This window comes from Myotis daubentonii, chromosome X (assembly GCF_963259705.1).
Source record: "Myotis daubentonii chromosome X, mMyoDau2.1, whole genome shotgun sequence".
NCBI classification, from domain to species: domain Eukaryota; kingdom Metazoa; phylum Chordata; class Mammalia; order Chiroptera; family Vespertilionidae; genus Myotis; species Myotis daubentonii.
In genome coordinates this window covers 102,161,105-102,173,661 of record NC_081861.1, presented here as the reverse complement: position 1 = coordinate 102,173,661, position 12,557 = coordinate 102,161,105, and the positions used below count along the sequence as shown (strand labels likewise).

Here is a 12,557-nt window from a genome sequence, read left to right as displayed (position 1 = left end):
AAATTATGAACAACAAATACACATCTATCAACATGTGAATCTAAAAATCAAGTGAATAAAAAATCTGATGAACAGAATAAACTGGTGAATATAATAGAATCAGGGGCATAGAAAGGGAGTGGACTGACAATCCTTGGGGGGAAAGGGGTGTGGGAGTGCAGGAAGAGACTGGACAAAAATCGTACAACTATGGATGAGGACAGTGGGGGGGGGGGTAAGGGCAGAGGGTGGGGTGGGAACCGGGTGGAGGGGAGCTATGGGGGGGAAAAAAAGAGGATAGTTGTAATAATCTGAACAATAAAGATTTTTTAAAAATAAATTTAAAAAATAAATTGATTAAACTACCAGAAACGCCAATCAGAAAGGATATATGCATCCCTGTGTTCATAGCAGCACAATTTACCATAGCTAACATTTAGAAACAGCCTAAGTGCCCATCAACAGATGAATGGATTAGAAAACTGTGGTACATCTACACAATGGAATACTATGCTGCTGTAAAAAAGAAGGAATTCTTACCATTTGCAACAGCATGGATAGAACTGGAGAGCATTATGCTAAGTGAAATAAGCCAGTCAATAAAAGAAAAATACCACATGATCTCACTCATTTATGGATAAAAAAGACCATTATAAACTGATGAACAAAAATAGATACAGAGGCAGAACAGCATCGAACAGACTATCCAAGTACAGTGGGAAGGCCGGGGGGGGGGGGAGTGTTGGGGGGGGGGGCTATAAGAGATCAACCGAATGACTTGTATGCATGCATATAAGCATAACCAATGGACACAAGACACTGAGGGGTAGGGGAGGCCGGGGGAAGGTCAAGGGGGGGAAAAAAGGAGACATATGTACTACTCTTTGTAATATTTTAAGCAATAAAACAAAATTTAAAAAAAAATTGATTAAACTTATTCGAATATCTCCCTGTATACCACATTAAGAATAAAAACACTTTCAAAGTGCTTGACTAATTTCCCATGTGATGAAATATTTACAACTTTAACGCCACACGCTCTTTGAACTCAAGAAAAAGCAACATATAACTGACCATGTCCAAAAACGGATTCAGGTAGGAATATTCCTACTCTAGAGTTTGTCCTTGTTATTTATGACATGAATTTTAGCTATTACTTTGCCAAATAAATTGAATTTATATATATATCATTTAAAAGAGCATTCAGCTTAATATTAAAAACCCTGGCTACCAAGTCAGGTCTGTTTTCAACTTTTTGCTGGCTTCTTTTGGCTTCAGAGGTATGTTGTGCCAATAGTTGGTCTTCAGACATATTCTGTCCATAACACCACTTTCTTTCAGCTTCAGAATGTCAACAAAAACAACCAAATTGATGATCGATAATGACAGATCAAAGCACATGCGTGAAATTGGTGCCAGCAAGAGCTCTATATGTATTGCACAAGTCAACATTTATTTTTAAACCAGAGGTCCAGTGCATGAAAATTCATGCACTAGAGGAGGGGGTCCCTCAGCCCAGCCTGCGCCCTTTAGCAGTCTGGATGCCCTTGGGAGATGTCCCACTGATGGCTTAGGCCCTGTGGAGCAGGCCTAAGCCATCAGTTGGACATCCTTATCATTGTTGTGGAGGCGGGAGAGGCTCCCGCCACCACAGCTGCACTCACCAGCCATCAGTCCAGCTTCTGGCCGAGCAGCGCTCCCCCTGTGAGAGCGCACTGACCACCAGAGGGAAGCTCCTGCGTTGAACGTCTGCCCCCTCGTGGTCAGTGCCCATCATAGCGATCGGTTGTTCCACCATTTGGTCAATTTGCATATTAGCCTTTTATTAGATAGGACTGCCAGTGCGTGTCATATGTAGCAGCCGGTTGGTCAGACAGTCGGTCACTTAGCCTTTTATATATATAGACTAGAGGCCGGGTGCAGAAATTCATGCAATCGGCGGGGGGGGGGGTGTCCCTCAGAGCCCCACGATAGATCACCCCAGAGGTAAGCCCCGCCCACTTGGCCAGGGCTCCGCCATCGATCGCCCCAAAGAGGTAGTCCCTGCCCACCTGGTGAGGGCTCCGTGATGAATCACCCCCACAGAGGGAGGCCCCACCAACCCACCGCAGCCCACCAGTCGGTGGCCTGGGCCTCACTCTTTGGGGCAATCATGGAGCCCCCCAATTGATCAATCGCCCTGCTAGCCAGTGGCCTTGGCCTCCCTCTGTAGGGCTATCATGCGGCTGTGGCCGGGCCCCCGACCAATCACATCGCAACCGCCTTGGCTGACCTGGCACCAGTGGGTGTCATAGTGTGGTCATCCAGAAGGTCGTTTTGCTGTTTGGTCAATTTGCATATTACACTTTTATTATTATAGAACTAGAGGCCCGGTGCACAAAAATTTGTGCACTCGGGGGGGAGGGGGGTACCTCAGCCCGGCCTGTGCCCTCTCGCAGTCTGGGACCCCTCGGGAGATAACGACCTGCTGGCTTTGGCCTGCTCCCGGGTGGCAGAGGGCAGGCCCAATCCCTAGGTGCAGCCCCTGGTCGGACTCAGAGCAGGGCCGATTGGGAAGTTGGGGCACCTTCCCCTGTCATGCACAGAGCAGGGCAGATTGGGAGGTTGCGATGCCACCCTCAGTCAGGCTCAGGGTAGGGCCGATTGTGGGGTTGGGGCACCGCCCCCTGTCACACTCAAGGCAGGGTCGATGGGGAGGATGCGGCGCCACCCCGTCACGCACAGAGCAGGGCCCATCAGGGGGGTTGGGGCTCCGTACCCTGTCATGCACAGAGCAGGGCCAATCAGAGGGTTGGGGTGCTGCCCCTGTCACGCACAGAGCAGGGTCAATCAGGGGGTTGGGGAGCTCCCCCTTGTCATGCACAGAGCAGGGCCGATCAGGGGGTTGAGGAGCTCCCCCGTCACTCACAGATTAGAGCCGATAGGGGACTTGGGGCACCACCCTCTGTCACACTCAGGGCAGAGCAGATCAGGGGGTTGGGCTGCCACCCTCTATCACCCACAGAGCAGGGCCGATCAGGGGGTTGGGGTGCCGCCACTCTCACACTCAGGACAAGGCCGATGGGGAGGTTATGGCTCTACCCCGTCACACACAGAGCAGGGCCCGTGGGGGGCGGGGGGCGCCGCACCCTGTCACACACAGAGCCGCAGGGCGATCAGGGGGTTGGGGAGCTCCCCCCCATCAGGCACAGAGCAGGGCTGATCAGGGGCTTGGGGCGCCTTCCCGTCACGAACAGAGCAGGGCGGATAGGGAGGTTGTGGCCCCGCCCCCTGACACACAGAGCCACAGGGCGATCAGGGGGTTTGGGTGCTTCCCCCTGTCACACTGATCCCAGTGCTGGGAGTCCTCACGGCTCCGCTGATCCGGGTGCTGGGAGGCATATTACCCTTTTACTATATAGGATAGAGGCCTGGTGCATGGGTGGGGCTGGCTGGTTTGCCCTGAAGGGTGTCCTGGATCAGGGTGGGGCTCCCTACTGGGGTGCCTGGCCAGCCTGGGTGAGGGGATGATTGCTGTTTGCAGCTGGTCACACACCCTTCAGGGTGGGGTCCCCACTGGGGTGTCTAGCCAGTCTGGGTGAGGGGCTGAGGGCTGAAGCTCCCAACTGCTCCTTTTTTTCTATTTTTTTTATTCTGGGCCAGCTTTAGCTCTGGCTCCAGCTCTGAGGCCTCTGCTGCTGCTGAAATCAGGTATCTGGTTTGTTTGTGTTCTATTATCGAAAAAATGTGTAACTCCAGCTCTGAGATCCCGGGCTCGCTGAACGCAGGTTGCTGGGGTTTTGTTTAGCTTCTATATTTGTTACAATGTTTCTTCAACTGCAAGCTCAGAGGCCGGCAAGGCAGGCAGGGAACGTTGGTTTCCTCAGTCACTGAAGCAAGCAAGCCTCATGTTCAGTTTAAGCTGCCTGGCTGCCGGCCGCCATCTTGGCTGGCAGTTAATTTGCATATCGCCCTGATTAGCCAATGGGACGGGTAGCGGTCGTACGCTAATTACCATGTGTCACTTTTATTAGATAGGATTGCCACAGCTACCCCAACCTTCAGCAACTAGCACCCTGCTCAGTCAGCAGTCAGCATCAGGGCAAGGCCAGCAAAGATGATATGCTAAAGGCAATAAAGTATTTTTTAATTAGTTTTTTTAATTTTAGAGATAGGAAGAAACATTGTTGTTCCACTTATTTATGCATTTATTGCTTGGTTGTTATATGTGACCTGACTGGGGATCAAACCCAATACCTTGGTGTATCAGGATGACTCTCTAAACAACTGAGTTACCTTGCCAAGGCCAGCAATAAAGGTTTTTTCTTAATTAAGATATGTACAGCCCTAGCCAATTTGGCTAACTAGATAGAGTACTGGCCTGCAGACTGAAGGGTCCCAGGTACCCTTTCGGTCAAGGGCACATGCCCAGATTTTGGGCTCAATCCCCAGTAGGGGGCATGTAGAAGGCAGCCAATCAATGATTCTTTCTTATCATTGATGTTTCTCTCTCTCCCTTTCCCTTCCTCTCTGAAATCAATAAAAATATAACTTTTTTAAAAAAAGGTATGTACATTGGCCTGGCCAGCGTGGCTCAGAGGTTGAGCATCAACCTGTGAACCAGGAGGTCACAGTTCCATTTCTGGTCAGGGCACATCCCTGGGTTGTAGGCTCAATCCCCAAGTGTGGAGCATGCAGGAGGCAGCCGAACAATGATTCTCTCTCATCACTGATATTTCTGTCACTCTCTCCTTTCTTCTCTGAAATCAATAAATACATTTTAAAAAAAGGTATGTACATTGTTTTTTAGACATAATACTATGGCACTTAACAGACTTCAGTACAGTGTAAACATGCCTTTTAAGTGTACTGGGAAACCAAAAAATTCATGTTATTCACTTTATTGTAATATTCACTTTATTGTGGTAGCCTGGAACCTGCAGTACCTCCAAGGTCTGCCTATATTTCATATAAAAATATTTCAAATGTTTGGTTAAGTGTAAATCCTTATCTACATTAGGTAAATTTGGAGATTCCTAAAAGCCACTTATCTGATAATAGTATCAAGTAAATTAATTTTTTAAATCTCTAGTTTAGCTAATATAATTTCAAGTGTCTGAAATTCCATTTTCTACTTACTTGAGCTGTATCAACAAACTTCTTGAGGCTTACTTTACAGCATTTGACCAAGAAGCAATAAAGCACATGTTGCAAAATATGTTTTCTTCAGTTAATAGCTTACATATAAAATCTAGTGTAATAATGAATTCAGGATCAAAACCCAAAAGTTTGTAGTTACAGAAAGCCAACAGCAGGTCAATGATTGTAGATAAGTGAAAAACTGTATTTGACAGATCCTTTTGTAAATATCTCTGATAAATATTCTGAAAAATCTAAAAATCTAATTAAGCAGGGTGGAGGGCGTCAATGGGAAAAAAGGGAACATCTGTTATACTTTCAACAATAAAGACAAATTTTTAAAAAGATCTAATTTAGATAAATATGTCACAGGAACCAAAGAGCTACTAGATAGTCTTCAGACCTCCTAGGAGTTCATTTGATAGACCATTCTTACCTTTGGTCCAGTGGCACCCTAAATTCTCTTGGCAGAAGTGAAAAGGAATTAATAATGCACATTCCAAATATAAACATAAATAGGTGGTAGGAAGTAGTAGACATAACCAAGATGTGAATATCATCAAATTTTTAGCTCAAAGATTACCTAAAATAATTCTGTGATCACTTATTCATGAACTGTAATTTCAGCTTACTATAAAGTCAACTTCCAGGTGATAGCCAAGTTTTCCTTTTCACACTACCTCATATAGAAAAGTTATTTATGAAGTTGTATAGCATTTTTATTTTATTAACACAAAGGTTAAATAAATGAAAAGTGGTCAAGCTTGCTTTCATTCACAAAAGAAACAAACCTACAATGAAGGTTTCAAATGTACTTTATTTCTCCAATCATGCCATATTTTAATGGGCATACAGTGCTTTCACTTGCCATCAATTATGAGTTGGTTTTGAAATAATTCATTATCACACCAACTGGGATGGTTACTAATCTCTCCATTCCTTTGGGGTGACTCTGCCAACAGGGGACAGGTTCCATTCTATTCCAATTTGTGTTGCTGTCTGTAATTAAAAAATGCTGTCAGTTATACATGTTTAAACCAGAGCCCACTCGCCCTTAGAGACTATTTCTTAAAAGTGACAAAGGTATTCTACTCTATAAGTGAAAAAGAAATAGAAACTCATTGGGATATAGTGCCCTCCTCTAATTGCTGTACTAATTCTCTAGAGCAGTGGTTCTTAACCTTCTGGCCCTTTAAATACAGTTCCTCATGTTGTGACCCAACCATAAAATTATTTTCATTGCTACTTCATAATTGTAATGTTGCTACTGTTATGAATCCTAATGTAAATATCTGATATGCAGGATGGTCTTAGGCGACCCCTGCAAAAGGGTCGTTCAACCGCCAAAGGGGTCGCGACCCACAGGTTGAGAACCGCTGCTCTAGAGCAATGCTGTTCAATAGAACTTCCTGATATGAAGGAAATGTTCTGTATCAGCATTGGCCAATACAGTAACCACTAGCCGCGTAGGACCACTTCTATAATATCCCTTCATAAAGGAGGACTTCACCTCCAAAGTGCCCCAATAACACATTTGTTCAACATCTGTTTCTTCTTCTAATTAAGTACACACACATTTTAATAGTATATCCAATTTCGGGAAGATCAAAACAAGAATGAAAAAGGCCTATTAAAGTATTGTTGTTTATTAAGACAAATAATTTTTATCAATCAATTTTTATTAATTTCAGAGAGGAAGGGAGAGGGAGAGAAAGAGAAACATCAATGATGAGAGAGAATCATTGATTGGCTGCCTCCTGCACGTCCCACACTGGGGATTGTGCCCTTGACCGGAATCGAACCCAAGACCTTTAAGTCCGCAGGCTGACGCTCTATCCACTGAGCCAAATCAACTTATATAGCCAGGCTGGTGTGGCCGAGATGGTTGAGTGTCATCCCACACACCAAGAAGCCACCAGTTCCATTCCGGGTCAGAGCACATTGCCCAAGTTGTGGGCTCCATCCCCAGTAGGGGATGTGTAGGAGGCAGCCAATCTCATCCATGTTGCTATCTCTCTCTCTAAAAAATCAGTAAAAACTTATTTTAAAAAAGTCAAAATAAGCCCTAGCTAGTTTGGCTCAGTGGATAGAGCGTCGGCCCAAGACTGAAGGGTCCTGGGTTCAATTCCTGTCAAGGGCTCATACCGGTTACAGCTTAATCCCAGGCCCTGGTTGGGGCGCATGCAGGAAGCAACCAATGTCTCTCTCTCACATCCTTTATCTGTGTCTCTCCCCCTCCTTTCCACTCTATCAATCAATGGAAAAATATCCTCAGGTGAAGATTAACAAATAAAAAGCAAAAAAACAAACAAACAAATAAAATTAAATAAGATCAACTTATATATTTATTATAACTTCAAGACTGCTACTTTTAATCAGCAAGTTCGGTGACTAGTAAGTAGGTTAAATGTATGATATAAAAAAATTAAAATATTGAAAGCAAGTAATTTTATATCTCATCCATCATAAATATTGTACACAGTTCTGAAGGCAGAATTTTAGAAGAAAAACTAATTCAGTGAAGGAAGGTGACCCAAGGTGGTGAAAACCCTGGAAACTATATAATAAAAAAAAATGACTGAGAGAACTAAGGGTATTTAATCTTAAAGAGAAGATCCAGGACACATGATAGCAATTTTTCTAATATCTAATGCTTAATACATGGAAATAAGATCAGAATCCCTGTGTTGCAATGGAATGATTGGCAGAATATGCAGGAGGCAGATTTTTTTTAAAGTATATTTTATTGATTTTTTACAGAGAGGAGGGAGAGGGATAGAGAGTTAGAAACATTGATCAGCTGCATACCTCCTACTGGGGATGTGCCCGCAACCAAGGCACATGCCCTTGACCAAAATCAAACCTGGGACCTTTCAGTCCGCAGGCTGACGCTCTATCCACTGAGCCAAACTGGTTAGGGCCAGGAGGCAGATTTTAACTCAACGTACAATCCTTTTAAAACAGCTATACAATGCCCGGCTAGGGTGACTCAGTGGTTGAGCATCAATCTATGAAGAGATCATAGGTTCCATTCTGGGTTAGGGCACATGCCCAGGTTGACAGCTCAATCCCCAGTAGGGAGTGTGCGGTAGGCAGGTAACTGATGTTTCTCTCTATCCCTCTCCCTTCCCCTTTCTTTAAAATCAGGAAAAATATTTTTTAAAAAAATAAAACAGCTATACAACACAGAAAGGGCTGCCTTATGATCCAGTAAGCAACTTGTTACTGGAAATGTTAAGAACAGATGATGGCCTTGGCCTGTTTGGTTCAGTGGATAGAGTGTCAGCCCATGGACTGAAGGGCCCCGGGTTTGATTCTGGCCATACCTCGGTTTCAGGCTCAATCCCTGGCCCTTATAGGGGTTCATGTGGGAGGCAATCAGTTGATGTGTCTCTCTCACATCGATGTTTCTCTCTCTCTCCCCCTCCTTTCCACTCTCTCTAAAAAATTAATGGGGAAAAATCAATGGAAAAATATCTTCAGGTGAGAATTAACAAACATACAAAAAAGAAACAGATGATGAATGAATGCTAAATACTGAGAAATTCCTGCACTGGGTGGGTGTTATTACATTAGAAAATCTCTAAAGTCCCGCCTAACTAGAAATGTATTCTACTATGTGAAAATATTTCGAATACATGAGCTAAATGGAAATGAAAAACATAGAAACCAGAAATTATCAATCAACAGTACTTACATATGTCCATGTAGCAACACAAAAAGTGGCTCCACTAGCTAAAATAGCATTGCCATATTTGTCATGGAAATCAGGTGTCCTTTTCTGGTGGATCTGCCTTGCCATTGTTTGCTGAATGCTTCGAACTTAAAGAAAAAAATATACAGAAGCATATCTATGAATTATCAGGAAAAGAGAATGTATGTAATTGATACTGGCAAACAGGAAAGCCAAGGAAGTTAACTCTATAGTATTATGCAGTTCAATACAATGTTAAAACATATTATAGCTAAAAGTACCTTACTTTGAAAGGCATCAGAAATAAGATGAATTGACAGATGAATAGATAAATGACAAAACAAATATAGCAAAATGTTAACTGTAGAATCTATGTTGTGTGTATGTGGATGTTTATCATACAATTGTTCCAACTTTTCTGTATGTCTGAAAGTTTTCATAATAAAACAGGGGGAGTGAAGGGAGGCAGGGTCTGGGCGGAGGTGGGCAAGGGAGGGGAAATGTAATAGTGTCAGTGATAAAAGCATAGTAAAAAAAATTAAATTGATTGCTCAATTAAAAAAAATGTTGGGGGGAAAATACAAAGAACAGGTGATGTCAATAAGATTTTTTACAAACTAGTATTTGTACCACAACTGAAACTTGGCTTATATTCATTAATTTGAATATTTATGACAAATTTTCACTCAAGTTTATTCAACAGTGCTCAACAACTTAACAACATAAAAGGGTAAATAAACTAAAAGTGAACTTCAAATGAAAGTACACTAAATGTTCATGACCTTAAAATTGCCCCCCCGAAATTCCAAAAACTAGTCTTGATTTTTAAAATAATTAGTAATGAATACATTACCATACTAAAGAAAATGGGGTATATGAAAATGTGTAAGACACAGACTCGGTCCTCAGGTTTAAAGGAGCATATTAGGCATGTAGACACAAATCACTATAATACAAGGAAGTAGAATTAGTTAAGCACTATGAATAGCAGGTAGGATTTAGTTATGTAAATGTAGGAAAGGGGAATCTGAAAAAAAGGCAGACAGAAAAGCCTAGTGTACTAGAAAACTAGTTAAATTTGGTTAAAGGACAAATGAGGTGCATGGACAAGCAATAGGGGGTAAAACGGAGGGCCACTGTTTGAGCAGAATTACCACATTAAAACTTTGCTTTTACTATTATTTTAGTAGAATGAGTTTTCAAACTGCCTCTGGAGGCACTTAGGAGGGCTTGGGAAAGAGCCAAGACTGGAAAATGCATATTCCCAGCTGCTGTTAAATTTCTCTCCTTTCTAAGTGGTAGGTCCTTATTGTTTTAGAACTTCAAAAGGTACTTATGTACTAATGGAAAGCATATTAAAGAAACGGGAATCTCAACCATTCACTAGCACTTTAGTATATAAACGCTTCTGTATGATACAGTATGTTATTTCTGGATAGTTACTTGCCAATTTAATGGTTTCTTCTCTTAACTGCCTTAACATATTTTTCCCCTTTAATTCGACTTGTATGAGCAAACTTACAAACATTTCATAATATATTCTGCTCTAGAGTAAAAAGTGAGTTTGTGAATTCCACATTGGAAAAAACAACCACAAGAAAGACAAATTCTTTTCCTGAGTTACAAAGCCCTACCAGCTCAAAGGGCAAAGAAATTAAATTATCAAACAATTCTGCAACACCTCAACATTCAGATCACCAAAGAGTATTTCTTTAGAGTTCTCCTCTGACAAGAAATGGTTTCATTACCACCTATTAATAATCTCATATAATCCTCAAGAAATTTATGAGGTAGGTTTTGTTTACTAACCCCCTATTTTACAAAGAAGGGAAGTAAGGTTCAGCTTTTTGCCCAATGTGAAAGAGATATTAATAGGTGGGCATTTTGGATTACGAAAAAAGTCGGGCAACTACTTTTTGGCTATTGTCAAAGCTGCTTGAGTGTTCAGAAGACAGCCTAGTTATACCTCCAACAGCTCTATAAACGGAAAATAAAAACATGGCTAAAAAAACTAAATAACTGCTTAAGGTCAGTTTCATTGTAAAAACAAAACAAAAAACTAGTCACTTTACTCAAGGTCACCTTCAGTGCAAATCAATCATGGAAATGACTCTCTCCAATCTAATGCATTCTAAATATGTGATGCAGCTTTCAAATTTTCCCTGTACCCTCCTAACTTTTACATAAGAAATGATCTATAAATAACAAAAACTGCGGGGCTACCATTTAGGTCGTCTCGCTGCGATGAAACCAAATGAAGAGCTAGATTTACCGCTTCCTCCATTTTGGTTACAGGAAATGGAGAGGAGGCTCTTCTATTTGAAAGGAGGAGGGGTAAATGTACCCCCCAAAGCTAAAATTGACGAAATTACTTAAGGAACAAGAGGTGTCCACCAAACGTGTTCTTCCCTGAAATCATAAATTACTATTAAATAATGAAAAAGCAGAGCTAGGCTTTAACCCCAGTAACAGAAACAATCGGTGATTAAGCTAATGGTAAGGATATCTTCCCAATTAGTTCGGAGACTAAACACAATTAGAAGGTCGGGAAGCAGGTGGAGGGAAAGGGCAGAAGCGACCACGAGGACAAATGGATAAAAGGCCCTTGGAAATGATTTGATCACAATTTTTGCTCACCTGGGAGACGACTTAGCGCGTTTTTGGCCAACGGAAACATCGTGAAGCTGGACAACACCGCAGCAACTGCAGATGCCGGTTGCTGGAACTTTGAGTCAAGTACCCTTGCGAAGAAACCTGAAAAACAAAATGGCTTTCAGTAGGGCGCTTTAATGAGATTTACTGAAATCTCGCGAGACCTGTGAAAACCTATAGAATTGTAACTTCTTCAAAATGCGGAAACATAAAGGCCTTTTGGGAAATGTAGTTTCACGCTTTATAAATGAATGATGTTACACCCCTCCCCCAACCTTGAAGCCAGGTTTACGGCCCTGGAGTGCTAAAGCATTGATGTTAGACTGAGTCATCAAAGGCACCAGCTTCAGAGGCTTGAGCTTGTATCTTGCTCCACACTAGTCCTTTCAGTTCCCTCCAAACTTCCTTCACTTCTTTGATTTTTTTGTCCCTATTACTAGATACTAAGTCATTTAATTTTTACTTTTGAAACAATTTGAAATTTAGAGAAAAGTTGCAAGAATAGTAAAAACAGAACACAATTCGTGGTTAAATATTCGATGAAGCAAACATAACTTGACTGTAGAAACTTGTTGGGTGTTCAGAGTAAAATTCTTCCACTTTTTCTTTTTTGTTAATTCTCACCGGAGGATTTTTTTCCATTGCTTTTTAGAGAAAGTGGGAAGGAGGGAGGAAAGGAGGGAGGGAGGGAGGAAGATATACTTGGTATATTGGTTGCCTCCCACATGCATCCCAACCAGGACCAGGAATCCAACACAAAAACCCTGGGTGCCCTGGCTGGTGCTCTAACCACTTAGCAAACCGGCTAGAGCCACTTTTTCTTTATGTTTGGAAATTTTAATAATAAAACATTGATGGGGGAGAATTCCTGTATACACATTACCAAGATACAAAACTTGTTAATATTTTGCCACATGTGTTCTCTCTCAGCATTTCTATACATGAATACATATATATACAGGGTGTCCCAAAAATGTATACATAGTTTAACAGCTGATAGTTCAATTGATGTTTCTTTCCTTTCTGATTTAACCCATTTGAAATAATAATTATTCAAAGTGTGTTTACATTTTGGGGGACACCCTGTATAAGTGTGTGTGTGTGTGTGTGTGTG

General features: G+C 42.1%; 1 protein-coding gene across 1 annotated transcript; it reads right to left on the bottom strand.

Annotated features, from left to right (window-relative positions):
- Positions 1-5,894: 5,894 nt before the first annotated feature.
- LOC132223274 (cytochrome c oxidase subunit 7B, mitochondrial) lies at positions 5,895-11,590 on the bottom strand. The gene is made up of 3 exons (XM_059678497.1): positions 11,429-11,590; positions 8,795-8,919; positions 5,895-6,096 (listed from the first exon to the last, which is right to left on the bottom strand). The coding sequence occupies exons 1-3, from the start codon at positions 11,466-11,468 to the stop codon at positions 6,022-6,024; spliced, it is 240 nt and encodes a 79-aa protein (XP_059534480.1). The 5' UTR covers positions 11,469-11,590; the 3' UTR covers positions 5,895-6,021.
- Positions 11,591-12,557: the final 967 nt, after the last annotated feature.